The sequence below is a fragment of the Aphanomyces astaci genome, assembly GCF_000520075.1.
Source record: "Aphanomyces astaci strain APO3 unplaced genomic scaffold supercont1.4, whole genome shotgun sequence".
Taxonomy (NCBI): domain Eukaryota; phylum Oomycota; class Saprolegniomycetes; order Saprolegniales; family Verrucalvaceae; genus Aphanomyces; species Aphanomyces astaci.
In genome coordinates, this window is record NW_009798267.1 from 1,800,421 (window position 1) to 1,828,347 (window position 27,927).

At 52.1% G+C, this 27,927-nt stretch overlaps 10 protein-coding genes across 12 annotated transcripts in view; 7 read left to right on the plus strand and 3 right to left on the minus strand.

Annotated features, from left to right (window-relative positions):
* Positions 1-122: 122 nt before the first annotated feature.
* H257_02767 (hypothetical protein) lies at positions 123-4,285 on the minus strand. Its single transcript, XM_009826562.1, has 2 exons — positions 3,603-4,285; positions 123-3,428 (listed from the first exon to the last, which is right to left on the minus strand). The coding sequence occupies exon 2, from the start codon at positions 2,788-2,790 to the stop codon at positions 2,293-2,295; it is 498 nt and encodes a 165-aa protein (XP_009824864.1). The 5' UTR covers positions 2,791-3,428; positions 3,603-4,285; the 3' UTR covers positions 123-2,292.
* A 63-nt stretch (positions 4,286-4,348) lies between these two features.
* Positions 4,349-8,827, plus strand: H257_02768. 2 transcript variants are annotated; one of them, XM_009826564.1, is made up of 8 exons: positions 4,349-4,649; positions 4,783-5,002; positions 5,117-5,236; positions 5,309-5,842; positions 6,062-7,058; positions 7,607-8,288; positions 8,355-8,577; positions 8,639-8,827. In XM_009826564.1, the coding sequence occupies exons 1-8, from the start codon at positions 4,357-4,359 to the stop codon at positions 8,720-8,722; spliced, it is 3,153 nt and encodes a 1,050-aa protein (XP_009824866.1). In that variant the 5' UTR covers positions 4,349-4,356; the 3' UTR covers positions 8,723-8,827. The 2 variants fall into 2 exon arrangements, with proteins under 2 accessions (XP_009824866.1, XP_009824865.1); XM_009826563.1 differs by having other exon boundaries at positions 7,607-8,577.
* Positions 8,828-9,791: 964 nt separating this feature from the next.
* On the minus strand, positions 9,792-12,556 carry H257_02769. 2 transcript variants are annotated; one of them, XM_009826565.1, is made up of 11 exons: positions 12,343-12,556; positions 12,213-12,297; positions 11,972-12,132; positions 11,827-11,916; positions 11,407-11,754; positions 11,173-11,357; positions 10,983-11,100; positions 10,653-10,910; positions 10,430-10,592; positions 10,267-10,364; positions 9,792-10,203 (listed from the first exon to the last, which is right to left on the minus strand). In XM_009826565.1, the coding sequence occupies exons 1-11, from the start codon at positions 12,481-12,483 to the stop codon at positions 10,066-10,068; spliced, it is 1,785 nt and encodes a 594-aa protein (XP_009824867.1). In that variant the 5' UTR covers positions 12,484-12,556; the 3' UTR covers positions 9,792-10,065. The 2 variants fall into 2 exon arrangements, with proteins under 2 accessions (XP_009824867.1, XP_009824868.1); XM_009826566.1 differs by having other exon boundaries at positions 9,792-10,364.
* A 94-nt stretch (positions 12,557-12,650) lies between these two features.
* Positions 12,651-15,644, plus strand: H257_02770 (hypothetical protein; the record flags this gene model as incomplete). The annotated part of the gene is made up of 4 exons (XM_009826567.1): positions 12,651-13,634; positions 14,314-14,570; positions 14,629-14,749; positions 15,305-15,644. 4 exons carry the CDS (start codon positions 12,651-12,653, stop codon positions 15,353-15,355), a joined length of 1,413 nt encoding a protein of 470 aa, XP_009824869.1. The 3' UTR covers positions 15,356-15,644.
* Positions 15,168-16,654, minus strand: H257_02771 (hypothetical protein). Its single transcript, XM_009826568.1, has 4 exons — positions 16,266-16,654; positions 15,945-16,212; positions 15,681-15,889; positions 15,168-15,628 (listed from the first exon to the last, which is right to left on the minus strand). The coding sequence occupies exons 1-4, from the start codon at positions 16,640-16,642 to the stop codon at positions 15,352-15,354; spliced, it is 1,131 nt and encodes a 376-aa protein (XP_009824870.1). The 5' UTR covers positions 16,643-16,654; the 3' UTR covers positions 15,168-15,351.
* Positions 16,655-16,837: 183 nt separating this feature from the next.
* On the plus strand, positions 16,838-18,764 carry H257_02772 (hypothetical protein). The gene is made up of 2 exons (XM_009826569.1): positions 16,838-18,129; positions 18,198-18,764. Exons 1-2 carry the CDS (start codon positions 16,905-16,907, stop codon positions 18,566-18,568), a joined length of 1,596 nt encoding a protein of 531 aa, XP_009824871.1. The 5' UTR covers positions 16,838-16,904; the 3' UTR covers positions 18,569-18,764.
* A 258-nt stretch (positions 18,765-19,022) lies between these two features.
* H257_02773 (hypothetical protein) lies at positions 19,023-21,924 on the plus strand. Its single transcript, XM_009826570.1, has 5 exons — positions 19,023-20,701; positions 20,760-20,990; positions 21,049-21,386; positions 21,461-21,755; positions 21,807-21,924. The coding sequence occupies exons 1-5, from the start codon at positions 19,085-19,087 to the stop codon at positions 21,849-21,851; spliced, it is 2,526 nt and encodes an 841-aa protein (XP_009824872.1). The 5' UTR covers positions 19,023-19,084; the 3' UTR covers positions 21,852-21,924.
* A 1,435-nt stretch (positions 21,925-23,359) lies between these two features.
* H257_02774 (hypothetical protein) lies at positions 23,360-24,086 on the plus strand (the record flags this gene model as incomplete). The annotated part of the gene is made up of 1 exon (XM_009826571.1): positions 23,360-24,086. The coding sequence occupies exon 1, from the start codon at positions 23,388-23,390 to the stop codon at positions 24,084-24,086; it is 699 nt and encodes a 232-aa protein (XP_009824873.1). The 5' UTR covers positions 23,360-23,387.
* Positions 24,087-24,414: 328 nt separating this feature from the next.
* Positions 24,415-25,973, plus strand: H257_02775 (hypothetical protein; the record flags this gene model as incomplete). The annotated part of the gene is made up of 5 exons (XM_009826572.1): positions 24,415-24,494; positions 24,889-25,172; positions 25,222-25,357; positions 25,402-25,825; positions 25,863-25,973. The coding sequence occupies 5 exons, from the start codon at positions 24,415-24,417 to the stop codon at positions 25,971-25,973; spliced, it is 1,035 nt and encodes a 344-aa protein (XP_009824874.1).
* A 634-nt stretch (positions 25,974-26,607) lies between these two features.
* H257_02776 (hypothetical protein) overlaps positions 26,608-27,927 on the plus strand; it is a gene marked incomplete at both ends in the record, with an annotated part of 1,465 nt that continues 145 nt past the window's right edge. Inside the window, one exon of the mRNA XM_009826573.1 lies at positions 26,608-27,916. Within this exon, the coding sequence (XP_009824875.1) occupies positions 26,608-27,916 (1,309 nt within the window). The remainder of the gene's footprint in view (positions 27,917-27,927) is intronic.

The following is a 27,927-nucleotide window of genomic DNA, read 5'->3' on the forward strand; positions in this document are numbered from 1 at the left end:
GATAAATCAAAATAGTTGAATTAGAACTCCCATAGTGAATAAATGGATATTTTTGATGTAGTTCGGAAATATACTTAAAAACGTCCAGGTTCCTGACGTGTGGCAAGTGGGTGATTCATTTCCCAAGCCGCCACCTATCCGCAAGGTATATTTAACCGCCAACCTCCGCCTCCATCAGATCATTGGCGTCATGGTGGATCATCGAGGCCGCATCCGTGCACGTCAGATTAGCATCCTTAACGCAAGATGCCGACTGCACTCCCCTCTGTACCGCAACACCCGATCGACAGTCTCGACGTCGTCGCGGTCATCAGTTGAAGACTACGAAGAGTCGCGCATTGTCCGCTCGAGCTCCCCCTCGCGCTCCCCCTCGCGCTCTCCTATCCGCGTCGTCCAGCGGCAAATGTTCTTTGGTGACGACTACGCTGACTCTGACAGCGACTGTCCGGCGAAGGAGGTTGAGTTTCACTCTGAAGTTATCAAACCGTCGGCGCCAAACGAGTTCGTGCGAACCACAACCACCACCACGACCAAGACTGTGGTGTGCGAACAGCAAATGCACCTCGAATCCGATGTAGAAACAAACTCGTCTTCAGTCGCTGCGATGGACAACGCGTGGGAAATGTCCACAGCCGGCATGGCTCGCCGGTCGACCGCAGACTCTGCGCCCAGTTCAAACTTTTCGGCGTCCCCTTGTGAACGCCAGAAGTCGCGCCACCATCCTCATTACATTCGGCCTACGTTTTCGTCTGCGTTGGCGCAATCCACCGGTATGTCGGACACGTTAGCTCGCATGAAGTTGCGCAAGCAAGAAGTCGAGATGGCGAGTGTGGTCGACAAGGTTCAAAAACAGATGATTGCGATGGAGAGCGTTCTCAAGGAGTTGCAGCTCGAACATCGTGTCAAGTGCGACTTACTGGAGCGTCAGATCGTCCTCACGACTCGGGTGGAGCAGGAAAAGACGGCGTTGAAACAGCAATTGGAGGCCGTTACCCGTCAACTTGTCGCACTTCAAAGCCACAAGGAAGGCGAAACAATGCAAAACGTCAACTACTTGTCGGTAGCCATGACGGCATTTATGAACCAGTCGGAACAAGCGCAGAATTTAATGTTGAACCAGCTCAAGTCGCTCGACGAACGCCCCTCCACTCAATCAAAGGACCTCAGTGCGGACATGTTGGAACGATTGACTTCGTACCATCAAGATGTGTTGGCCGCCCTGCAGGCCACTGCCGCACCACCAGCCAAAGTAGCCGAGCCAGTGACTGTGGTGCGTCGAAGCCACACCATGGCGACAGAAGCCATCGACCCGGCTCCCTTGGCCAAGGCTTCTCCTGCTCCCACCAGCCCCTCACTGTTTACGTCCCAGCGACTGATGGGTGCCTTGATCTTCTGTATTGGCGTGGGGGCAGGCGCGTTGAACCTGTCGTCAACGAAGGACGTGCACTCGTCAAGCCCTGTTGTCCATGCCCCATTTGACGTGGAGATGCTTGTGGAAAAACTGAAGCAAGTGTACAAGGCGCCGGAACCGTCGGCGTCCTCCCAATGGGTTGAAACTGTCCCTGACGTTGTCGTGGAGAAGGCACCGGAAGTCCTGAAGACTGTGCAGCAAGCGAACCTCCCAGTAAAGACGACTCAAGCAGCTCCCTTGAAAGTGCTTGATGCTCGTGAGGAGAAGTCAGCGGACGTTAAAGAACCCAAGGAAGACGTGTCGACTAGCAAAGAAGTCGTTGTGGAAGCCACCAAGACCCCCCAAGACATTAGCGCCCAAATTGCGCTCATGTTGAAGCTGACCAACACGAAGAAGCCTGCGAGCGTTCCTGCGACAGAGGGCAACGTTGCCCCTTCTCTAGAAACCGTGGAAAAGAAGCCGTCGGTGGACACGTCACCCCGTCGCCCATTGACCCAAGAACAACTTCCCGGGTTCAATGTGTCGTTGGTGGAAGCCCCGACGACGCTAGCCAATGACGGTGTGGTCGAAGCGGTGGCGACGGAGACTACCCGAAACCTTTCGGCTGAGATTGCATTTGAAAACGCAACTCAAACCCCATCCAAGGTGCTGCCACTCTCAGCGGACGCTGTGGGCGTTGAAGCTGTGCCTATTGTTGCCGACGTCGTTCTGGAGGAACCCAAAGTTGTTTCAAGCGATGCAAACGCCACGAAGTCTGCGACTGTGGAAAGAAACGTCTCGTACGATGAAGTGGACGCGTCTGCTTTGTCGGCAGGGTTGGCGACGGACGTGCTGCCGGCGTCTGCCTTCGATTCGTTGGCGTTGGCGTTGCGATCCCTTGTCTATCCCTCGCAAGCGAACGCGTCTAAAACGACGCCCAAAGTGAATGCTCCCCTGGCGTCCAAGTCATCTGGACGACATTTATGGAAGCGGGGAGATGCCAATGCCGCCTTGGGAGAGCCAGTCGAGATTACGACAGAGGACTTGCCGACCTCGACAGTGGCCGTAGTGGCGGCTACTGACAATGCGACGGCCGTTGTATCCCCCGTGGAGGAAGCTGCCGTTGTCGCTGCTGAACCAATTGCTGAAGCTAATGTGACCACCACTTCATTGGAAGGCGCCCCTGTCAAGAAGGAGCAGGTGTGGTTGAATGCGTCATCGGAGCAAGCCACTCGCCCTGTGACACTGTCGACCTCATGGGTGGCGCCCTGGGCTGACTCGGTGTACTCGACACCTTTTTTGCCAAAATCGCAGCCAGTTGAAGTGGCCAACACCGACGTTTCTGTCCTCCCCAAGCTGACATTGCCCCCCCTTGACTTGCCAACATGCGCTTGGAACATGTCGGTCGCCCCGGAGGTATCTCGAAACCCATTTTACGTGGCCAAGACCATTGGTGTTCCCATCCTCCATCAACCCCCTACCGCCGTCCCTGTGTCGACGGCTCTGAATGACATGGTTGCTGCCACACACCTTAATGTGTCGAACGTGTGGCTGTCAGAGGTCGTGCTCAATGAGGAAAAAGAAAGCCCTGCGGATGCTCCATTGGAAGATGCTCTCGGGACGGCTCCAGTGTTGACGACAGTGAAGTCTGACGATGCCGAACCCTTCGTCGCGAAAGCTAAAGGCATTCCTGAAGAACATGAGCAAGTGGTTGCACTGCCTGATGTGGAAGCTGTTGATGCCGTCGAGTCGGCTGAGGTCCCGGTCTTTGAAACGGATGCCGTTGTGCCGCCACCTTCTGACAATGTGGTGGAAGTGGTCGTTGAAGACAAGCTGGAAGCAGCTGTTGTGGTACCCGTGGCGACTGAAGTTGAAGTTGTGGCGCCAGTAATTGCCCAACTCGCTCAAGAAGTGGTCGAAGTTGTCCTGGAAACCAAGCTGGAAGCGAATGTGGTAGCTGGCGAAGTGGTTGAAGTGCCTGTCGTGGCTCAAGTCTTGGAAGAAGTTGTGGACGTAGCCATCGAACTCCACGCGGAACCTGTTGGCGCGCCAGTGGTTGGCGATGTTTCTGAAGTTGCTCAAGTAGTGGTGGAAGCTGTGGACGTAGCCATCGAATTCCACCCGGAACCTGTTGGCGAAGTGGTTGAAGTGCCTGTCGTGGCTCAAGTGTTGGAAGAAGCTGTGGACGTAGTCAACGAACTCCACCCGGAACCTGTTGGCGCGCCAGTGGTTGGCGATGTTTCTGAAGTTGCTCAAGTAGTGGTGGAAGCTGCAGTTACGACTGAAGCTACTGATGCCGCGTCTGAAGTGGTCTCTGAGATTGAAGCTGAAGCGGTGATTGCCTCGACCGTACTAGTCGAAACTGACGTTGCTGAGCAGGTTGCACCTGACATTGCCGTTGTTGCTACGTCCCCCGTGGCCGAACCATTTGAAGTTGTGGCAGAGGTCTCTGTGATTGCTGAAGTCAAACTGGATGCGGTCGCACAAGCCCTACCTATGACCGACGAAGTGGTTGGTGTGCAGAACGTTGTCGCACAAACCTTACCTCTGGCCGACGAAGTGGTTGATGTGCAGGACGTTGTCGCACACACTGAATCCGTCGAGGTAGTGGCTGTGGCACCAGTTGCCTCTGTGATGGCCAACGTGGAAGTGCCCGCGTCTGTTGAAACGGAACCCGCTGGGGAAGCAAACCCGTTGACGGACGTTGCTGAATCTGCTGCCACGGAAGGAACGCTGGCGGCTGTGGCACTCGCCGCCGACGTTGTCGACTCGCCTTAAAAGTTCAATTTATTTATTCGTTTTGCTCGTTTTAAGTTGGACTCACTGGCGTAATGAGTGTAATCGTGAGGGGATGGATCTTGGAAATCGGTTACTTAGGAAAGTGTTCAGGTGTAAACAGTTACTCTGCCTTTTTGCGTCTTGTTGCGGTTAGGAAGGCCGTTTCACACACATGAAACGGTAACAATATGGTGCTGGACTCGGACAAAATTCGCGCGTCGAAAGTACTCGCGTCGGCGCGGGCACTAGGGCTGAATGTGCACGATGTCGACCTGCATCGGGCGCTGCAGTCGCACAACGCGCCGCATGACCAAGTGTTTGACAAAAATATCAACTCGTCCGCTCGGTTGTTTATGCGCAACGTGGCCAAGCACAAGGCCACGCCCAAGGTGGTCAAAGCCACACCTCATTCGGTGTCAAACTCGCCTGTGGCGCCTCGTGTGAGGACTTGTGTCTTGCTCGTCGACTCGGACCGTCTGCGGTACGTTTGCATGATGTAAATCTATCATGATTATGCGCTTGATATCTGTGAGAGATCCAGTCGTGTATGAGTAAGTTTCTGCTTGGAGACAGACCACGGGCGTTGTTGAGATTTGGGGGGGTTGAGCTTGTAGGCGAGACGACCTCACAGCCGCCATGTCGTCGCGCTTTAAGGTGGTCGTGGCTAGCTCCCTGAAGGATGCACTCCAAGTGCTGCAGATGCTCAAGGTGCACGTGGTGCTCGCGCGCCTGCGCTACCAAAAGGACTCGGCCATTGACTTGATCCACGCGTGTCGGGAGAAGCACATGACGGTGCCCGTCGCACTATACACGTCGTGCGTTGTTGGCTACGAGGTATGTACTACTTTTCGTACCAGTCGTCCACTGTCGGATGACACTTGTAATGTCGTCGGGTTGTGTTCTACGAGCACAAGCATGACTTGGGGTTCAACCAATCGATGGTTGTAGGCGATGCTGGCAGAATGTGTGGATGCGGGGGCGTGCGGGTTCTTTGAAGACACACTGCCTCCAGAAATCCTCTGCTTTCGCCTGCTCGACATGACCAAGTCATTTCACGCTACAGACGCGGTACTGTACTCGACTCTCCCATACACATCCATTTCTTTCCAATTGGCAAAGTTACATCACTTTTATCGCTAGGAATGGCGAGATTTCAAGCCGCCACCGTCCTCTTCGACCGTCCTGCAGCACCACCGGGTATCGACGTCCCATCCGGCGGCCCGTCACCACAAGGTGAGCGCGCGGTCGCTGCTGTCTCCTGGGGGCTTCCGACGGTCAAGCAAGATGCCGTCGAACGTCGAAAACGGGGACATGGCGGCACGGAGCCCGACGACCAACACCAGCGACGTGACCATGACGACGCTGGACATGCAGATCCAGGATCGGCAGACATTTCTCGCCAAGCAAGAGCACATTCAAAAGGTCATGACTATTCAGCACTCGGTGCTCGGGCTTAACGATTCTCGTCATCATATTCGATCCAGCAAACCCAACCTATCCGTCCGGAAGGAACCCCGGTTGCTGAATCCGGATTTGGTCCGGCGGGAGGTTCCCGAGCCTTCCCACGACCAGATCGTTCAGTGCATGTACACCCATCCCCATGTCGTGGCGACACTAGTTCAACACCACGACTACGACGTGCGCACGCGGCCCCCGCGAGACCCCGTGCCACAGGTATGTGCCGAGTATCATTGAACAAAAAAACTGATATGGACTGTGAAAACTGATATGGGCTACAAAACACTGATATGGACTACAAGAAACTGATTTGGACTCAAAATGATATGGACAACAAGAAACTGATTTGGACTCTATGATATGGACGACAAGATTTCCTCACAACGCAAAAGCTGCTATACACAAACCAAGTTCACACCATCGTCCTGACGGTAGGAGCCGCTGCTGACGCACTGCCTCATCGTGGACCCGTCGACGTTGTGCGACTCGAAAGCCGTGCTCAAGCGCATCAATCGCGGCTACTTGGCGCTTGAGGCGGGTCACTTCGACCGAGCGATTCGCTGGTGCACGTTGTCGTTGAAAATGGAACCCAACCATTTGCCCAAGTGGTGCCTCTTGATACGGGGCAGTGTGCACGACCTGTTGGGCGCTTACGAGGCTGCCGTAAATGACTTTGAATCAGCCATTTCCATCGATCCGACGTTCCACCAAGCACATTTCAACAAGAGTGTGAGTCTGCTCAAACTCGGCAAGGACGACGCAGCGCTGGACGCGGTGGTCGCCGCGCAGGCGCATGTCGTCGGGAAAGCGGCGCGCAGTCGGCCCGTCCCACCAGAGTACGTTCGAAACCACGCGCTGATTCTGCGCCGGATGGGGCGGTACGACGATGCCCGGGTCGTGTATGCCACCCTGGACGTGTCAACTGGTGGAAGCACCGCCGCTACTTGCTCGATACCATCCAACCCCCCCATCGAAACTCCAATTCTTGGAGCATCCACTGGCCCAGTTTGCCTTGACGAGACTGTTGTGGAAAAGGAACAGTCGTTGGAGGAGCACATGCTGGGCAAGGCGGGGCTCCCGGGGAGTGTCTTTGATGCGCTGTTTTGTCAATCGAAAGACGATAAAGCCGCGTGCCGCGCAGCGCCACAGACCCGAACCCCCGCCATGCTGGACCTGCTGCAGTCCCGGCTGTACCAGTACGATTATTTCGCCCACTGCCCCGAGCCCGTGCTTCGGAATGTATGTCAGGCCCTGCACCACGTGGTCGTGCGCAGCGGCGACACGTTCTACTTGGGCCACGACAACCCCCACGCGTTCTACGTGTGCATGAGTGGCACGCTGAGCGTCCACGCCAACTTGACGCTGGCTGGACAAGATGTTGATACGATGGCATCGTCGAGCACGCACCGCCTTCGCCCCGGCGACGTATTTGGTACGAGAAATGCCTCTGATGCGTGCTGTTGGGATGTGTACATGGCTCGTCCTGTGAATACTGACTGTAGGACACACGGAATGGAGATGATTGTACTTGACGATTGAGGTTTCTGGTCCTATTTATATGGTGGTGTATTGTACCTGTGACGAGTACTAGCTAGTACTGTATTGTGTGAATTCGGTACAAATTTCCAGAACTCACCGCGTAATCGACGCTATTGGTGGTTAATCCACTTTTGAGTGGAATTGATTGGTTCTTATATAAAGGACACGAATATTCAACCAATCAGAACATCGAGCGTGGTTCATTAGAAACCCACGCAAATGTTGGAATTCACAATATGACGCTTGACTATTTTAATAATTGCAAAATATCTCTGTACTGTTAACAACATTTGCGGAATGCATCACTCGGACAATAAAAAAACATAACTTTGGAGGGGGGGCTAAAGTAGTCTTGTCCGATATGTTGCAAAGTTGATTGAATCGAATCTGTGAAATGAACGACGGAAGGATGGATATAAATGGATGTTGCTGTGGGGGTAGGATGTGTCGGGGTCAGCATCTCGTCGTTGATGATGTACTTGGCGGACGAGCGGACGGAGATTATGTACCTCACGCCGTCCGCTTTCAAAGACACGCTGGAAGCCCACTGGCTCATGGAGCAGCATGCTCGCTTCAATGTACTTCGCCGGTCGCCCGCGTTTCAAGTGCTCTCTGACAGCGAGTTGGGCCACGTCGTGAGCCACAGCAACCTCGTGCGATTCCATAAAGGCGACGTTGTCGTCGCTCAAAACGAGTTTCCCAAGCGATTGTATGTCTTGTACAAGGGCATTTGTCGCGTCGAGCAGTCGTTTTCGCTGCCGGCAGATGACTGCGACAATAACCCGTCTCGTCGCCCTTCAGTAGCGCAAACGTCCCCCGCGTCGACCGGGATGCTGCCATCGACGCCTGTCAAGCCGTACCACCGGTACTTGGAAATACCCAACTGGCCGCTAGGTTTCCGAACGCATCAAAAAGCTCATTCGACCAACGCTTTGTTGACTGGTCATCTATCCCCGATCAACCCCTCTTTGGGAAACCGTCCCGGTAGCCCTTGCCAAGCACAAGTGCCAATCACGGCCTTATCGTCACCTCCTCCCCCTCTGCCTACCATAACCCATGACATCTACCCCCCCGCACTCTTTGGCGAATCTGCATATAAAACGGTGCCCGAAAAGGCCAAATGGTTCGAGGATTTATGCACAAGCTATAGTACCTATTGCCCCTCCTTATTCCCAGTGGATATGCCTAGTTCAATCGTTGCATCGACGCTGGTTGAGGTCTTGGCCGTGGACATGCACCAACTCAAGTCCCTGAACGTTGCTAAGGAACTGTTTGCAGCGGTCGTAGCTAACGCCCCTATCTACGTGGACGAAGCGAAAGCAAGCAAAATGCAGGCGAGTCACGCCCAGTGGGCGGCGAAGCGAGGAAAGGAGGCATTGCAAGTTAACAAGACGCGCTGGCCAGTGAACAAAGTACAACGATATACCGTGCATAATGGACACTTGTGGATGGCGACTGATGAGAGATTGGTAGGCACGACTGCGGTACATTCCCAACGGCGGCTCCATTGTAGTGCCGGACGGCAACATTGTGTCTGCCCACCACACATTCAAGTGATAGGACCAACATCGGATAAGCGTACCTGTTTGACCCAAGCCGGACATGTTGCTTGTTGAAATAAGAATCAATTCAACCTTGTTGGACTACGTCGTTCCAAATTACGTTTCAACTTCGACTCACTACGTTTTGCATACTACTGGTACTCGGTATTATTTTAATAGTACCGAGGTCCAGTAGTATTATTATTAAAATAGTAATACTTTTTGTTATTAATAATAATACTTTTTGTTACTAATAATAATACTTTTTGCTATGAATAATAATACTTTTTGTTACTAATAATAATACGTTTTGTTATTAATAATATTACGTTTTGTTATTAATAATAATACTTTTTGTTGGACTGTTCAACTGATTCTCGAAATGTGATTGGGTGAAAACTCACGTGACAGTCCATAACAAATCGGTCAAATTAACCGTGAAATAATATTGTCCCGTCGCCAGTGCGAAGTTTGACGACACGAAGATGGGGGTAGATGATCTCCACGTGATATGTAGATATGTATCAATTCATATTGCTCCAAGATTTGTCGCTACCATAACGTTACCTATAACATTGCGCTTTCAATTTGGGCGTATCTGCATTCGATCCAAATCATCCACCGCATTCACCTCGAAAAACGTGCGACACTCCAAGCTGGCCGATTTAAGAGTGTCCAGAGGCGAAGTCTTTGGCACGATCATGATGGCTGGTGTCGGGAAGCCGTGATAGATGGTATATGGAGTGCTTTCTGGACACAACTACACGGTGGCCGCCGACATTTATTCGCGGGGCACGTGGTACATTATTGCGGCCAACGGATTGGATTGAAGATTCTGGTGATACGATGAGGCCAGCAGACTTGTAACGTGCTTATAGGCATTGTACTCGGGGAATTGGACAGCCATTCGTTCCCTGGTGCGACACCCCGAAACTGGCGGGACCTTGACCGAGTCGGCCATTGTGATGTTGGTGACGCAGGGCAAACTCAGTTTGGTCAAGATTTGGCCCTCCGCTACGTCGCGACCAATCCAGACTACCGCCCCACTGCCAATCAAATTGTGTTGGCCCAACATGTTGTCGCGTAAAACGTAGTCGCTGCCCCATTGATATGACGTTAACCAAGACCAGTATATATATATGAAAAATAAATAAATATTGTTCAGCCTTCACTATATGCGACGAATATTGTCGACACGTACGGTTACTTGTTGTTCACTGGCAACTTTGTCCGTAAGATCTTCATAGAACATGGCTTTGAAGCGAATAGAGTGGACATAATATACGGCCAACTTGGGATCGCAGTGATTTCCCTCCCACATATGCCCTTGTTAATATGGTCAGGTTGACTCGGGTCGAGTCAACCACGCCATGGCAGTCGTGGACGAATGAAGGGAGTCGCACGGATCGTTGCATTGGGATGGGCGCCTTTGTTGCGTGGTGTCGCCATGGTGGTGCACTTTGCGGTGAGATAATGGTATTTCCACTGTCTGAAACACTACGCGCTGGAATGTCGGCATTTTCCACGCAGCAGTTGCTACGTTATGGTTGGGCCACTTACACTGCGTTGAACATGGCGTTGAGCGCGCCTCGACGTTTGAAACGCTTTCCATCGAGCCAACGTTACTGCCATGCCATAGCGTGGAACCAGCATGCCCACTACATAGTTGGCAATAATGCCAATCAATTTAATGTATACAACTTTATTCAAAGTAGATAAGTACCAGCATGCAAAGTTTGTTTAGGCAGGAGCTTCAAACACTTGGTCATGTGCATTTGGCGAGCCTTGGATACTGCCAGCACCACACCAAGTTGATCGTCGATGCGTTTTCGATAGCTCGTCCACATTGCCCATGTTGTCACCTTCAACTTGTGGACGCAATAATCCTATACGTCGTCGGTATAACCCCTCCAATTATCAAACAGCAATCCACACACAATGCTTACCGTAGCACGACGTCGCTTGGATCGCATGTACTGTCGAGATTGCCACACTCGAAACCAGCGCCGCGACATCATAAGACGATACGCCAAAGCCGCGAGATCCGACGCTGCGCGTGTGCGTTGGGCCTCATGGGCGTGGCGGCTCGTCCATCGTCGGAACGCTCGGCAAAGACATTTGGCTTGACTCCAATGGCGCCATTTGTCCAATCGACGACGAGTCTCCAAGGCCCACAGGAACAAGCACCGTTGTTGGAGCAAGCTCTAATCGTATCACAGCGTACGATTCATTGGAAAGTTCATGTATAGTGAGACATCACGAGGGTTTTCATGTACCTGGTGGTCGTAAACATGTCGGTTGAGTGCAGCAATTCGGTATGATTGAATCTGGTCCAGCCTTGACTTCCACGCAGCAAAAGTCGACGATAATCGACATCGTGCGACTTCTGTGGCCCTATAAAGAAAGTTATCATTCAATGAACGTTTGAGCTATAACAATATATCGCAGGGATATGTGAAACTGTACTTGGTTCTGGAGACTCGTTGGACAGTTGGTAGTAGCTTCCACCGAGAAAACGTACGCCGACTTCGTTGGTGGTAGCACACTCGATCGGCGGTGTATTTGTTTAGACAAAGGTACAGAAAGAGTCGCCACCGTTGCCACGTTTGTTGAACGACTGCAAACGCTTTAGTGGACTGCCACAACCGAACCTACGGCATACCAGGTCAGAAGTACATAATCGCTGCCGTCGGAACGTACCAGTCGAATCCGTCGCGTTTCAAAAGCCCATCCGCAATACCACTTGTGCATCAAGCGACGATGATGGTTGCAACGAAACCAATATAAAGCTGCGGCGACTGAGCGACTCTGTCGACAGGATTGATGCCATGAGTGGCACGCGCGGTGAAGCAGCCGTTGGTTGGCCCAATGCCGACTTCGACAAAGACTGAGGCGCGTGAATTGGATCCGTGTGATCTTGCGTTTCCAGCAAAGTAAGGCTTGAGTGACAAGCCATCGGGTGTATGGACGATCAATGTAATGTCTAACCCAGCAACTCCATCGAAAGTACGATTTCCATGATGTGAAGCAACGACGAAGGGTCATGTGCTACGGACGACAATGAGGCAATCAAGTGGCACCACTGTCAAATAGAGATGAAAGGCGTACAGTGTACTATACCTGCCAAAACATGCCGCGTGGCATGACCTTTCTCATAGGCCGTGGACAAAGTTGAGTGGAATGCTCGATTTGAAATAATATCGCTACCCGCTGTAAGAGATGAACGTTGACAACGGTTCCATTTGTGTCTCAGATGCAAGCATACCTGGCTATTCCAAAGCAGGAACATGCGACGGAGCAAGTAATGTACACGGAGGCAACGAATCTGCATTGTAACTTTCCATGCTCGAAACGAACGACATAGGTATCGAGCTCGCACATGGCGTTCGGCAAATATGCGGTGAAGACGACGTCGTCTGCGCATGTCTAATATGCCCATCTTAACCATCAGCCCCATGTTATGCGTCCGATGCAGTGTACAGGATAATGAGGCAATTTAGTCGTACCTCGATATTGCACCCACCTGTAAAACAACGTCAGATGAATGCGTGGGACTCGTCGTCGCCGCTGCCGATGGCGTGTCCAATGCCTCTATCATCATTTGACGACTTTCGTGGACAACATCCACAGACACACCTTCCATGTCGTCACTGCGTTGACGAGGCCCAAGAGATCGTAATACGCATCGGCGACATCGAGTTGATGGACGCGTTGCTTCTTGGCGAAGATGGATTCCCTCCACGTCGCGAAGGCATGATCCACGCGATCGTTCTCCATGTAGACCCCTCTCGTTCTCACAGCATGCGGCAGCACACCGCGCCTTTCCGCTTGCCTCAACCCGAACGCGCGCGTTTTGCTTTGTTCGATTGCACCATAGTGGTTTTTATCCGGACACCTCTATCCGGATATTGATTTTCCGCATTTCCACGCGACATAAAGCAAACATGCCGTGGGTTGCCAACAACAATCAAGTTGGCGAGTTCCGCCTGCCGTCGCATGCCGCCTTCCTAAAGAGCGCGCAAGCGTCTCTGTCCCCGATGCAGACGTTTCGAGCGCAGCAGTATGAGCACAAGGTGCCATTCTGTGTGTACCTCCACCCGTCGCATGCACCAACGCAGTCGTCGGACGCGTTGTTTGTGTACCCTCGAACGTATGCACAGTATGTGTCGCAAGTTCGCTTTCTCGACGACGTTCCTGAAGACGCCGTCTGGTGCAGCGCTGAACAATTGATCAATCTGGAACTGTGCGACAGCCAAGAAGCGACGTGGCGATGGTACAATCCCGCGCAAGACCCCGTGGCGGCGTCGATCACGTTTGAGATCCGTCCACTGGTCAGTCCACACAACGAGGCTGCACCATACGTAGTCGACGTAGCCGCCGTCAAGTCACGTCTGGCCGAACTCGGACATGGCAACATCCTCACCGAAAACGAGCGCGTGGTGCTGTACGTGCACGACATGCCGCTGTTCCTTCGCGTCGTGCACTTGGAAGGCCACGACCCTCACGAAACCGAATTCACAATGCCGAATGTGTTTCGTGGTCGCGTGGACGCCGCGACCACGTCCTTCCATCTCGTCAAGGAGAACCCCGTCAGCGACGAGTACGCCTTGAGCGACACCGCCGACGATGATCCGCTGCCGGCCTCGTTCAAAGGCTCGGTCGTCAACGTGTACACGAACGATGACGAAATGTTCCCCGTCAAGAAGAAGCTCCTGTGGCCGTGCATCAAGCTCACGTCCGCCGTCATGGCTGGCCATGGAATTCACAAGGACAAAGCGAGCGTCGTTCATGTGGATGTGGATTGCCTCACGTTTGACCGCGTCTTGCTCTACTTGGAGCATGCGGCGCTACACCCCGACGATTCGTTCCAGTTCGATCCGCATTTCACCGACGGATTGCTGCATGCCGCCCGCACCGTCGGCTGCCAGGTACCATATATATATATATATGACAGCTTATTTTTGAGGATATGTTGGCATAATACGATTATCCGAAGAATCGCTGTGATTGGTCACTCTGAAAATGCTCGTCGCTTATTGGCTACATTGTTTTGGCTACAAAAGTAGAACGAATCGTGCCGGGTTTTGTAGTATATCGTGCATTTCACTCAAAATTGGAATTTTTGAATCAATTTGCCCAATGTAAGCTTGCAGTGCAAACTATACTACTATTCAATATCTTTTTTAGTATATAAATTTATATATACCAGGTTTTGCCGAATGCGGAGGGACTGAACGGATTCTTTCATTTGGATTGGTAAACATATTCGACAGAACGTGTGTGTTTTGATTGGCTAAAACCTGGTATATATATATATACAAAGATATTGAATAGTATAGTTTGTACTACACGCTTACATAGGGTCAAATATTATTGGCCAATTGACTCAAAAGTCCAGATTTGAGTGAAATGCAGCATACTATTCAATATCTTTGTATATATAATATATACATATATATATATACATACCAGGTTTTGCCGAATGTGCGTGTTTCATTTGTGTGTTTTGATTGGGCTTTGACGGTTCTTTATTGCTTTCGCTGACGACATTCGACTCGATTTGACAATACTAGCGCATATTGACAAATGAGATACTGTTTTGCCTAGGGCCTAGAAGACCTGTGTCGCATAAAGATGGGCGAATTCGAGTCCCGCGTGCGGAAACACGCCATCAAGTACAGCTACGTGGTCGAGCGCAACGTCGTGGGGAATGAATTTTGGCTCATTATGGACGGTATGGTGCTCGACATCACGCGGTGGCTGCCAGAGCACCCCGGCGGCTCGGAACTCATTCCAAAGGAGGCGCTCAACGTCGACTGTGTCGGCATGTTTGAAGTGTTTCATGCGTCCAAAGCGTCGTTTCGGTAGGTTTCGATTGTTTTATAAATATATTTCATTTATGGCCTGTGGGTTGTGTTGTAGGTACCTCAAGCAATTTTACATTGGCGAACTGGGCGAGAAAGAGCGCCAGCTGTGCCCCAATGGCCACACTCACAAGGACATTCCAATCCCGTCGAGTGGGTTTATGGACGAATTCAAGCGGGTACTTATATACTGTATATATATATACTGTATATATATATATACTCTATGATATATCACTAGATATACCTACGATCTATCTCGATATATACCTGAAACTCATTACATTTGCGATGCATTCCCATGTCTATATATATATATGTATAGTAGTCCCTGTATCTTTCTTTGCTTTCTCCAGTAGGTTGACCCATACATATATATATTGTCCTTTTACTCAAAATTTGGCTCTTGTGCTGATTGTTTGCCAAATCCATCGATCAATTGATTGCTTGTACTGACTTTTGTATGTAAAATTCGTCCAATGTTACACTAATTTCATTCACACACTAATTTGATGTTGAAGAGTTGATCATTTGATTGGCTACTTGATCCGTGTTGTGGGTTTTGATTGGTCGATATATCGATTCCCTGCCGATTTGGTGATTCTGCTTACACTCCAATTTCGAATAATCGACTTGACAATATATATATTGTCAAAATGATGTGCTTTCATGCAATCGTAAGCAATATCCGACTACTTTGGACAGCTCATGTGGTCTCGTTTATATATATGTAGTACACGTCATGGCGGATTAGTCCCGAAGAAGCCGTGCATGTGAGCTTCTAAAGCTGGTAGTGTTGTTGCGGGGGATCTGCTGGCTCGGTGGACGAAGTCGCGACGGGCACAAAGGACGAAGGCGGCAGCTTACAAGTACTTGTAGGTCGTGTCATGGTGCTGGTGCTGTCGTCGAGCATCATGTTGGCGGGTTTGAGTAGCGTTTGAAAGTGCGTCATGGCCCTCTCGTTCGTGTCGAGGCAGTTGTCGGCACAGAGACTTTGGTACACTATCGAATACATGGCACCATATCGACGATCAAACTCCATGCCATCGTTGTCTGCCCTACATACATATATCATCACAGTGACCGCTCCACAGCTATTAAAAAGCATACCGCGACGCTTGGTACGCGGTGAAAAACGCAAACAGTTCATGGAATGCCCGAGTGCGCTTTGGCGGATCCATTCGACCATCCTCGAGTCGGATGGGATGGGGTTGCCCTGGAAGAGCTGGAGGAAGATGCTGGTGGTGGAGAGATGGCACCGACAACGTGTCTTGGAGCATGGGGTCACCAAGGACTAGGTCATGGTTGTGCACGTGCACCTGAAGAATCAGCGTCAATGATGATTGATGTCGGAGGATTGACACATTGACGTACATGGTTGGTTACGACTACCCGCCACTTGTCGTTGTCCTGAAGGGTTGAAGGGACCTTGTGGACTTGGACGTGCATTTTCACGGGACAGGCACTGTAAAACGCGCCGTCCCGCGCTTTCCGCTTGGGGTTGGTAGGGACGTAAGTGGGCTCGACATTATCGACAGGTCCAGCGGAGGACGACGACGTGTCGGCGGCTGCGGCGCCATCTTTGGTCCCGAACAAGTTCATGTTCTTGGACATGTTCGACTGGGAATGCTTGCAATCGAACCTATGGTCTTGGAATGTTAACATCCTCGCCAAGATGAAGATGGATGATCCCACCGAACTCGAGCGTGAGTGAACTCGACTGGCACCGGGACGAAGTGCTTGACCTTTCGCTTGATCTGTTCGGCGTTGTACCGCACTGTGGTCTTGGAATCGCGGGAGATGTATGTCTGATTGGTCTCCTTCATGTATGCATGCAATTCATCGTGGAAGTCTTTCCATGACGCGAACGAGAGTCCTTCCAGCGATCGAACTTGGCATTCGACGCCCGTCTCGGCGAACTGTTCCTCAAGGAACTGCCTCGCCTTTACGTACTTGGATCGGCGCTTCTCCAGGCGCCATGCATGAGCCGAGGTGGCCACGGAAGCGTCAATGGTCGTCCCTCCATCTCGATGCTCATCGCTTGGGTCTGGGAATGTTGTGGCATGATTCATGTTCGAACGGCCGGTGCTCACCTCCTGGTATCATTTCGTATCCGGATACCATCCGATTGGATTGTTTCATCACGTCGTCTAATTGGCTAAAATAACATCCATTGTTTCATTCGCTGATTTTGAAACGGATATAGCGATCTTGACCAATGGCATCGATCGATGGGATCTATTTTTAACAACCAGGCAGACAGGCACCTTTGAAACTCCTCCGACTGCAGTCCCCGACCACACTCCTTCGTCGTCGCCGATACTTTTTGTCCTCATGGCAGAACACGTATTCGAAAAAGGCAACCCGATCCTTGGACGTGGCAATTACCATGCCAAGGTCGGCAATGGAGGCAAACAGCAAAAGTTTAAGCTCGTGGCAGGCATGCGCATCGACAGTTCATTGTCCCAAGCGCCAAGCATCCTGGCCACGCGGGCCGACAAGCGCGGCGACCCCGATCGGTTCACGACGACGGCGCGGGATTTTGGGAGCGAGCTCAGCATCACGGACGAGAGCATCTTCGCCCCGTCCAACGTGAACAAGGTGCTTCGATTCTTCGCGTTTTTTGAAGAAACGGTCGACGAAAGTCCATCCGAGCTGTTTCGACTTCGCAAGAGCATGATCTTGTTCTACTTGACGGACGACACGATCGAGATCATCGAGAACAAAGTCGCCAACAGCGGGTTGCCCCAAGGCACGTTTCTCAAACGCGGCAAGCTGCAAAAACCAAACCACGGCGGCCACTACAAGATGGAGGATATTTACGTGGGTATGCACTTTCCCATCTACGGCCGCGTGTTCAAGCTATACAGCTGCGACGCGTGGACGCGGTCGTACTACTCGGAGCGAGCGATGGAGCTGCATCCAGACATTGACATCCCCAAGGACGAGTACACGCTGAGTCGGCAAGAGATTGCCAAGTTGTGCGGCGGCGAAGTGGGCCACTTTTACGGGAAAAAGAACAGCGCGCTCAAGACGTTCATGGAAGCCACGCTGGGCAACCACGGGCTGCAGAGCATGAAGAAGAAAAAGTTTTTGGAAAACTGCCGAAAGGTGCTCAACTTCAAATGCGAGTACGACGACCGCGAGAAATTGTACGGCGACTTGATGTCGTACAGCCTCAACTATTTCTTGGAAGACGACACGATCGAAATCAAAGAGGTGGAAAAGGCCAACTCGGGCCGGGATCCTTTCCCGTTGCTGCTGTCGCGGTGCCGTTTGCTCAAGACGTGGGAGGACGCGATCCACGACGAACAAGCCCGGGGCGTCGAAGAACCCACGGGGCGCGACGCGTACTTTAACGAAGAAGACTTGTACGTCGGCGCCGTGATCAACGTGTTTAGTCGACCTGTGAAGCTCGTCGATGCGGACGAGTACACTCGCGCGTACTATGCGCACACATGGGACGTCCAGCTCGCCCCTCCGTCGTATCATAACGAACCGCGCAAGGAAAACAAAAAGCCCGACCCACCTCCGTACACTGGATACGGCACCGAAGAAGGTATTTTATGTCATTGGTGAAATGTCCCTGCCATACATGGGAATTGACTGGCCCGCCTGTCCAAATAGATTCCCTCGGGTCGGTCACGAATTTGGTGCCTAAAGTGCCCAAAAAAGACTTTATCAAGATGTCGCTCAACGATCGCAAAGTACTCCGGTTTTCTGCGAAAATGGTATCCTCTCGTCGCGAACAATCGGCGCGGCAGTTTATTGTGGCCTTCTACCTCGCCGACGACACTGTGTCTATCTACGAACCCGAGGCGCGCAACTCGGGCATCGTGAGCGGCAAGTTCCTCGAGCGAGGCCCCCACAAGAAACCCGACGGCGCGCGCTACCGCCTCGCGGACTTTCAAATCAACAGCAATGTCGTGTTCAACGCGTACGAGTTCCACATCCATGACGCCGACGAGTACACAAAGAAGTTTCTTGGGTTGCACTAGACAATCCACCCCTTGCAGTGTAGTGGGTATTGGTATCATCGTAGGTAGGTTGTATTTTGATAATGGAGAAGCAATACTTTTCACGATATGTTGAGATACCCCACTCACAAGTACTTGTAAGCAGAACTTGCCGCATTCATAGTGCCAGTCCCGACTCCATTTTAGTTCTCACGTATGTACAGCCTAGGCACGCCATTATTCATTGGGCTGGCTACATTGTTGATACTGCGAGTATCACGCCAAAATCGATGGGCTACACACTACGTAGCAACCATGAACCTGCGATGACTTATCAAGTTTCATGACCTACAGATAGGGTACTTAGTATGGCTACACGACGACAACGACGCCCTGTCATGTCGGTTAGTGAAGTTGGCTAGGTGCAAAAATACCATCGAATTTAGAACATCCTAATAAGAACCATAGTTAATGAATCTTTGGAGGAGCAATACAACGATCCGTAGATAACCCTTCAACCAAAAACTGAAACCGTCGCAATATATCTCAGCGGGCACGATGGAACCCCCAAAGGCAGGAGGTGTCGCCTCAGCGGCTGAAGTACCCCAACGACAAGAGAGAATGATAAACCCATCGCACCAGCTACACCACTTGACCAAGGAAATGTCCAAAGCGGTGGCCTTGAACGTGGACACGACCATGCGAAACCGCACCAAGAGTTCGATCCATCACGCTCAACAGACAAACTCCCATAACGATGACAGCGGCAGCGGCAGCAGCAGCAGCAGCTCCAGCAGCAGCTCGGCCGAGTCGTCTCCGAACCCGTCGCCGACAGCGCTCGTGTCGACGCGGCCTCTGCCGTCGCCCGCTACTGACAGAGTTCATTCGTCCCTCAAGCCACCAAGACAAAAGTCGTCACCTGCGGCATCCACGTCATCGTCGTCGGAAGCACTATTGATGCCAGGCAAGGCCTTCCTCGAGAGCTTTTACATGTTCCTGAAACAACATGCCAAGTCACTTCGCGTGCGCAACCCACGCCTCCAAGTGATGCTGAATCCGCCCTGCCTTCATTACCTTGAAGGCTGCTTTCTCGCCATGCTGCAGCCGTCGTGGCATCCCGAGAATGGCGCCGTCATGCAGTGGCAGGCTCGCCGGGACCACCACCATCACCACGACGCCGCCGCCACTACAAACACTCCTCTGAGCACCAGCAACAACCAGAGCGCCGCCCATCAAGGCATGTCCAAGACCAACCGGATGCTCAAACTCGCGGGCTATGTGTTGCACGTGATTGACTTGAACATCCAAACGTTGCCGGACACAATGCCGTTGCCGTCTACATGTAACTTGGCCATCTTCAGCTCGTTATTGTACCTCAACATCGTCGGCGTGCTGTTTCAAGATATCCAACACCTGTCGACACTGCGCAAGCAACTAATTGAGTTGCACGTGACGCGCACCATCGTGCCATCGCTCGCGGCGCTTTTGGGAGAAGGAGGGGGCACATGGGACGCGCTCAAAGTGCTCGAGCTCGTCGATTGCGGGCTCTCCAAGCTCGACCCGAGCTTGGCCCTGGCACCGTGCCTCCACACCCTCAACGTGGCCCACAACGACCTGCAAACGCTTGCACACCTCGAAAACTGCCCGCACTTGACGCTCGTGAACGTCAGTCACAACCACTTGAGCTCTGTGGCCGGTGCCCATCGGTACCTGGCAGCGGTCGCGTCCTTAGACCTAAGCCACAATCACCTCACGTCCACGTCGGGATTGGAGAAGATGTTCACGCTTCAGCGCTTGGATTTGGCACACAATGTCGTTCCCACCACGGGCGAAGTTGCGTACCTTGTGTCGCTCCCACTTCTCCACGACTTGTCGTTGCTCGGCAACCCGTTCGTGGACGTTGCGTATCGAGAACGCGTTCTAGAGCTACTCGGACGAGGGGTGGTGCTGGACAATACCCCATGGTCCCCCGCGGAATTGAACTTAGTCGGTCGCCTGCACCCCCCTGCCATTGACACGGTGCATGTACCCCTGGACGCTGTGGATGACCGTATATCACCCGCTAAGGCGCACGTGCCGACTAACCCGTTCTTGTATGACCTCAAAACCATTTGGGGGGAGGGCGATGTCGTCCAAGACATCCTACGTCGTACAGGCGTTCTCTGCGGCCTGTTGGTAGGATGCACCATAATTTTATGGTAGATAAGCCTTAGTGATATTGTGTGGGGCTTAGGTCATAGCCCATGTGCTCGCGCAGTGGATTTGGCCAACCACGGACTCGATGAGCGACGACAGAGACAACTACATGATGTGGACAGTCGGAAGTCTCGTGACTGTAGTCGTGGCGGTGGCAGGACCCCTATATGGCGTCCAGCTGTATCGAACCGCGACATCATTGTCGTCGATACCTACCGACGACATGATGTCAACCAACTACTCGTCGCGTACACTTCTCTCTCCCAGGGTAATAATAATACTACTATGTACCTACTAGTCCGCTACACCTGTGCTTTGTTGTTTAGATGTCCAAGCAGTTGAGTTTCAACACCAACCAAGACGACAACGACGACCTCATCACGACGACCGAAGTCGCTTCGCTCGATGTTTTGTCGACGGCGCTCGAAGTGCTCGTCGAGTCTTCGGCCGACATGCCTCTGCACGACTTTATCACGATGGCCGGCGAGATTCACAAGTTGCTCTCGTTTCTTGGAACGTTGGGTGGCGTTGCTCTCAAGCCGTGGGTCGTGGACGAGGCCTCGTTGCTTCAGCTGTGGGCGAAAGTCGGCAACGATTCCACCGTGTCCATCCAACGCCTAGTACGCGATGACGTGGCAAGGCATGACGCGCACTCGATCACGAGGTTGGTCTGACAGATATTAATTACCATGTAGTGCTACTTACTTGGGGGATTGAAGGGGTCGTTTGTTCGTGTAGAACGGTGCTACATATGGTGCCCGTGCTCTTGTTCGTCCGAACGTTGTGTTTGGAAATGGAGAAGTCCGCCGACGCGACACTGCTGGAGTGCGTGGCCACTGCGTACACCTCGACGATCGCCAAGCAAAACAAACATGCGTGGCTAGTGCAAAAGGCCGTTTTGTCCACTATGCAACTGAGTCCTGTGACAAGGTTGGACCTCCTGCTCATGTGGGATGTGGAAGACGTCGACCAAGATGCAGAGTTCAAGGAGCAGCGACTGCACGCCATCGGCCGCATGCTGGATATTCTAGTGGTAACTACGAAGATTGGGAGATGTGATGGAGTGATGTTGATCGTTATTTAGGTGCCCTTGGCCAAGCTGCGCGATGTGTACAACATTTCCGACTAGGGGACTTTTGGATTGATCTCGTTGCCATCATATAGATAAAGAGATATAATATACTGCGTATATTGTTTGGATACAGGGCTAATACAACTAACTACATGTACACTTGTGTGACGCGTTGCATGTACCCGAGAGTTTGGAATCGCGAACTGTCAAATTAGAATCTCAGGATGGCTGTCACACACAAACGTCATGTCCAAACTGTGTTCGGGTTGCTTTTTGATTGTGTTCGTGCCCAGAGTATTTTATTGTTGAAAGGAATGATGGCCACCCCGTGTGCGAACCCTCAGATCTGATGACTTCGATGCGATTTCTCTAAGACTTGTTATAAAAGTACCATTGTCACAATACTTACGAATTATGGGGCTAAGGCTACAGTAGCTACAAAAAGGCAAGACATGCATTTGGGCTTGTAGACTGTGTGACATGATTTTCAAACGAGTAAGCTTAACGTTACCATCCTTCCACTGATGAGGGGTGGTAGTCAACTTAGACTGGTTGGGAGCCATTGCTTGATTCAGTTTCAAGGACAAAACGTTCCAAGTGGCTTCGATGTTTAGGGGTGTCGTCGAACAACCCCAATCACAAACGTTATGAAACGATCCATGTCCAAGAGGTTGGTCGTCAAGAAAAACTATTGCATGTTATTGGTCGGATCTCTCCTCTGTTGTGTTGTGGACAATGGCTGCACAGCTAGTGTTACTAACGCTACTATTGTACTACCCTTTATTACAAGGTGCCTTGGCCACTCTTCAATATTTTACACACAACTTGAGTTTGAGTTGTGGACGGGGGTTGGGGGGACGGCGATGTCTTGATTTCGTCGCCACCGCTTCCAAAACGGCCAACAACCGTTGGTGCAAGGTGGCGAATCGTTACTACTGTATATCCTGCAAACAGTTCAAGCGGACGCTTGTATCATGTACTGAAGGCGATGCGACTGTTGTAGGGTACAAAGGTGGCAATATTGACTGCCGTGAGGCTTTGCCACCTCGACCAGTTGTGGATAAACCAAGGCAGCTAGCCGTCGGTTTCGCACACTTTGAAAGAACGGTGAATTGTCGTGGACGTGAGCCGTCATATCCTAAGGTTGTGCCAGTGCGAACGGTCGCGACGTTTTACGGCTATTCCCATGCCAGAAATTGTTGGCCATCATTGCCATTCGACAACATCCACCATGGTACACGCATTGCACGTCCTGTTCGCCCTTGCTGCGCTAACCAGTGCCAAGACGACGTACCTGAGCTGGACGACGATGCCGTCGCCTGCCGGCGGCAACGGCGACCTCAAGTCAGTGTCGTCGGGGGCAACACTGTGTGCGTGGTGGTGGGTTCAAGCAAGATCCAGTGCGGCGCCTTCAATGCCAAGAAAGCAGACGTCGATTGGAACGCCGTGTCGGGTGAGCTGGAGTAAGTGGTTGTGGGGCCCAGAGGCAGCATCATCGGCGTTAATAACGACAATGAAGTGCGGTACTCGTCCAAGATTCTGCCCACGCAGGCGTGGATTCAAATCAGTGGCGAAACGTACGAAAGTGTATCGATGGACGAGGACAAGTTTGTGTGTGGCGTGACCCCTGACAACAAGCTCGACTGTGCATGGAATGGCATCAAGTCTAAGAGCCCCAACTGGTCCCGACAGAATGGCTTGTTTAAGCAGGCTATCCCGTCCCCCCCGTCCCTTCTGGCGCAAATCTCGTACGACGGTGAACGTGTGTGTGGAATCACCACGTCCAACACGGTTCTGTGCACCACGTTCGACCCCACGAAACCGTTGGACTGGTACTCCGTGCCAGGCTCCAACATTGCTGTGGTGTCAGTTCAAGGGGACAATGTGTTTGCAATCACCACCGACTCAAAATTGTTACTAAATGTTACAACGCCAGCCCCAACTACAACCCTAGCTCCTACTACAACGGTGGCTCCTACTACCACCCTAGCTCCTCCAACTACCACGCGAGCTCAAACTACCACGGACACTCCTACGGTGACGCCAACAACTACGGAGGCACCAACTACCACGCGAGCTCCCACTGAGGCCCCCACTGAGGCCCCCACTGAAGCCCCCACTGAAGCCCCCACTGAAGTCCCCACTGAAGCCCCCACTGAAGCCCCCACTGAGGCCCCCACTGACACACCAACGGAGGCTCCCACTGATGCACCATCGGAGGCCCCCACTGATGTACCAACGACTACGGCGGCTCCTGCGAAGGAGAAATCTCGATTGAAGGCATATTGCTGATGTGTCGAACACGCTACAGCATCCACTGTCGATTGCGGACTCTTTGGAGTGGTATGTCCTTATACAGGGTTGAGGTAGATTGTGTAATACTTAATGTTGTTGCGTTCCACGTTATACTTCCAGGTAGTAGATATATTGATGGACGAAAACTTGAAGCTGGTATACTTCCCCAGGTTATGACAAGACAACGGAAGGCAAATATTTCACCTTTTCGTTCGAGTGAAGTGCACCTCACATTGCAATAATGTTGCGATCTTTGCCATGGGAAACGCACGGGTCTCAATTGAGAATCTACGATACACCATATCAGCAATGTTAGAGTTTGGCCATGGACGTTGCTTTGGTTGAGTATGCGCATCGGCAACGATTCAACGCCTGGTGCCAAAAGGCGGGCTCTCCGCCGTGCAAGTGCCCCGTGGAATATGTACATTGGGGCTCAAGTATTTTAATTGCCTTCCTCGCTTATTATTAGATCGATAGAATACACCAGAGACATTCAATCGAACATCACGTTATAATATCCTCGAATACATGTAGTACCGTCTCCATCCTGGAGGGCCATTGGAGCATCTACACTGACGACGCACTGTAGCCTGTCGGTTTCACACGGCTCGCAATCCGTTCCCTGGAACAACAACCACCGTACTATATCACTGCGTCATCATCAACCGTATACAGGTCGACTTGAATTCTAGCAACCATCTCCAAAGGTTGCAGTAGGAAACGTCGTGGTGTTTCGATGCCAGCCCCCTTTCCCTCAAACTATCGCCTTTGGCTCAACCCCATCGTGGGGTTAAGAAAGGTCCAAGCAACTGTTTACCGCCCCCACGGGCAAGATCGCCACGAGCAGCCTCAAGTGGCCGCTGATCGTCTCGCCTACTCCGACTCCCCTGACGCAGATCTCGTACGACCCCACGAAGTCGTTGAACCGGTACTCCGTTGCCGGTGCCAACATTGCCGTGGATAAAGCGTTGTACCCGAACCGGACGATGTTGCCGTCGCCTTACACCAACAGCCCCCTTAAGTCGATGTCGCCGGGGGGGACCACCGTGTGGTGGCGGTGGGTGCGGGGGAAAGCAAGATCCAGTGCGGCATTGGAAGATCGTGCCAGGCGAGGTGGAGCAGGTGGTCGTAGGGTCCAAGCGCAGCATCATCGGCGTCAACATCGAGGACGAAGTGTGGTTCTCGCCCAAGATCCTGCCCTCCCAGGCGTGGGTGCAGATCAGTGGCCAAATTTACAAGAGCGTGTCGTTGGACAATGGCAAATTTGTGTGTGCCGTGCACGCAAGAACAAGGTCGAGGGCATATGGAATAGCATCAAGACATCCAGCCCCAACTGGACCCAACTGAATGGCGGGCTGAGGCAGGTCGTGGTGGCGAACGGACGCCTCGTGGGGCTAGATCTGTGGAACCAACTGTTTACCGCCTCCACGGGCACTATCAAGTTGCAGCTCATTCTGCCCCCTCCGACTCTCCTGTCGCAGATCCCTTATGACGGCCAACGCGTGTGTGGTATTACGACGGCTAGCACGATTCTCCGCACCGCGTTCGACCCATCGAAGCCGTTCGACTGGTACTCCGTGCCAGGCTCCAACATTGCGGTGGTGTCGGTCCAAGGGGACAACGTGTTTGTCAGCACCACTGATTCGACTTTGCTCCTCAACTCGACACGTCCTGTTACCACCGTAGCCCCGACTACTACGCTAGCCCCGACTACTACGCTAGCCCCAACGACTACGGTGGCACCAACTACTACGCTAGCGCTTACCACGACAGTGGCTCCAACAACAATTCAACAACTACAGCGGCGCCATCTCCCACCTTGGCTCCAACGGATGGCGAAATTCGATCGAAAGCATTCTGCTGATCGGGCAAGTCTGCCTGTAATGTTACTTTATCAAGAGCTTATGGAGATGTTCGAAAGAGTGATATGACCCTGTGAGATACAGTAGAGAGAGATTGATATTAATCATACTAAATGTTCAATTGTTATCATGTTTTGGTTTGAACACAATTTGGTATCACGTTGTATGCCGAGTTTCTCCCCGGTTCGCTATAGTTAGTCTGGCTACTCTAAATTGCTCTATCTCTGGTACTCCCAACGCCCTCTTACTGCTCACTAGCAAAGGAGATTTGAAGATCTGTGGTACTGTAAGCCAACTCGCTAAGGATAATCGTCTTAATTTATTTATTTTGCTGCAATACGATGCACGAACAATACCCTGTCGTTTGGCTCCGAGTACGTCAGGGGTGCTTTGAGGTATTAAATTTCTACGTATCTTTATTGATCAAACGATTCACTTCTGATCGTCTTCAATGGTAGTAGAACATTTAGCTAGCTAAGTAGCTATCTAAATGTTCTATGACAGAATTGAACGGATACTGTTCCGCATTCTTCTCGTCCTCCATGTTTGTTCGAATTTGGAACACCTAAAATTCGATGACCCGACGATTTTAGATTGCACCAACTATCCCCACTTTTGTTTATCGCACCTTCATCCCACCAGCAATGGTTTTTTGCATGACGATCTTGGTGAACGCGGCATTCCTGTCACTCGCAGTTGTGTCAGGCCAGAGCGTCATCGACCCTGTGCCCCCTTGCCTGGATGCCCCAGCAGGGTGGTCGGCCGTGCTTGGATCGCTCACGCAAATTTCCGTCGATAAGTCCGTTGTATGTGGATTGAATGCCCTCGGCAAGTTCAAGGTGTACTGCAGTCAGAAAAAACAACCTGCGTCGTGGTGGACGTTGCCAAACGTTGCGTTTAAACACGTGGCGGTACGTGACGGCATCGTGTTTGGCATCCAGACCGACGGCAAGCTCGTCACCGGCCCCGTCGGTCCCACAGCCACGTTTGTGGAAGTATTGACCCCATTTTGCGAAGCCTCCAAAGTCACCGTCGACGGGTCGACGGTTTGTGTGGTGACCACCCGGAATCAAGTGTTTTGCGCGAACACATCGGCCACCGCCGGCTTCCCCGCGTCCGTCAGGTGGCAGAGATTGGATGGCACGGTTACCCAACTCGCCCTCGCGGGGTCGACTCTCTATGGCGTGAATGGTCAGAACCAACTATGGAGAGGCATCGTCACCGCTGGTTCGCTCGCGTCGGGGGTGGCTAGTTGGACACTTGTGCCCACGATTCAACTGCAGCAAGTTTCGTACGACGGAGTGCGCGTGTGCGGTGTCACACCGGTGCAAAAGGTCGTGTGCTCGTCAGCAGACGGAAATGCGATCAATGGCAACGGCTCTCTAACGTGGACAACATTGGAAGGCGAGCTGGCGCAAGTGAGTCAGTTTGGCGCGTCGCTGTACGGCGTCGACGCCGCTGGGCACATTTTCTACCAAGATCTACTGCCTGGTACTACTCCTACAACAACCCCCCTTACAACCCCTCGATCGAATGTCGCTGCTGCGTGGACTGTGGTGCCCACCCCAAACATCGCCCTCGTGACTGTGTCGTCGTTCGGTTCGAACGTGTGCGGCACTGACAGCGCCGGTTCCATCTACTGCAGTACCTTTGACGCCAACAACCCGTCGGTGGTCGCGTGGGTGCAACTCCAAGGAGCCCTCCAACAAGTGGTGGTGGGCGCCAATGGAGTGCTCTACGGTGTGAATTCTGCAAACGCCATCTATTACGCACCTACGTGCAGGGCTACGTCCCCAAGTTGGGTGCAGCAGTGGGGGGCCCTGAACAACATTGCGACCGACGGCACGGTGCTATGCGGTGTGAACCGAGGGTCGCAAGTCTACTGTGCATGGCAAAACATCCAGTCCAGCACCCCCAACTGGACGTTGTTGGACGGCAGTTTGAAGCAACTGGTCGTGGCCAATGGTCTCTTGTTT

What these genes read in the sequence shown, in the direction of transcription:
- H257_02771 (XM_009826568.1), bottom strand. Translation starts at nt 16,642, where the DNA reads ATGAATCATGCCACAACATTCCCAGACCCAAGCGATGAGCATCGAGAT. An exon ending in TTCACTCACGCTCGAGTTCG is followed by an intron (nt 16,213 to 16,265) that starts GTGGGATCATCC and finishes CCAAGACCATAG; the next exon opens with GTTCGATTGCAAGCATTCCC. An exon ending in ACCGCGTACCAAGCGTCGCG is followed by an intron (nt 15,629 to 15,680) that starts GTATGCTTTTTA and finishes ATATGTATGTAG; the next exon opens with GGCAGACAACGATGGCATGG.
- H257_02767 (XM_009826562.1), bottom strand. Translation starts at nt 2,790, where the DNA reads ATGTTCCAAGCGCATGTTGGCAAGTCAAGGGGGGGCAATGTCAGCTTG.
- H257_02768 (XM_009826563.1), top strand. Translation starts at nt 4,357, where the DNA reads ATGGTGCTGGACTCGGACAAAATTCGCGCGTCGAAAGTACTCGCGTCG. An exon ending in CATTTCACGCTACAGACGCG is followed by an intron (nt 5,237 to 5,308) that starts GTACTGTACTCG and finishes TTTTATCGCTAG; the next exon opens with GAATGGCGAGATTTCAAGCC. An exon ending in CGCGCTGGCCAGTGAACAAA is followed by an intron (nt 8,578 to 8,638) that starts GTACAACGATAT and finishes AGAGATTGGTAG; the next exon opens with GCACGACTGCGGTACATTCC.
- H257_02772 (XM_009826569.1), top strand. Translation starts at nt 16,905, where the DNA reads ATGGCAGAACACGTATTCGAAAAAGGCAACCCGATCCTTGGACGTGGC. An exon ending in TGGATACGGCACCGAAGAAG is followed by an intron (nt 18,130 to 18,197) that starts GTATTTTATGTC and finishes CTGTCCAAATAG; the next exon opens with ATTCCCTCGGGTCGGTCACG.
- H257_02773 (XM_009826570.1), top strand. Translation starts at nt 19,085, where the DNA reads ATGGAACCCCCAAAGGCAGGAGGTGTCGCCTCAGCGGCTGAAGTACCC. An exon ending in GACGCGCACTCGATCACGAG is followed by an intron (nt 21,387 to 21,460) that starts GTTGGTCTGACA and finishes TTGTTCGTGTAG; the next exon opens with AACGGTGCTACATATGGTGC. An exon ending in GCATGCTGGATATTCTAGTG is followed by an intron (nt 21,756 to 21,806) that starts GTAACTACGAAG and finishes ATCGTTATTTAG; the next exon opens with GTGCCCTTGGCCAAGCTGCG.
- H257_02769 (XM_009826565.1), bottom strand. Translation starts at nt 12,483, where the DNA reads ATGGAGAACGATCGCGTGGATCATGCCTTCGCGACGTGGAGGGAATCC. An exon ending in CACGCGGCATGTTTTGGCAG is followed by an intron (nt 11,755 to 11,826) that starts GTATAGTACACT and finishes TGTCGTCCGTAG; the next exon opens with CACATGACCCTTCGTCGTTG. An exon ending in AAACGCGACGGATTCGACTG is followed by an intron (nt 11,358 to 11,406) that starts GTACGTTCCGAC and finishes GGTATGCCGTAG; the next exon opens with GTTCGGTTGTGGCAGTCCAC.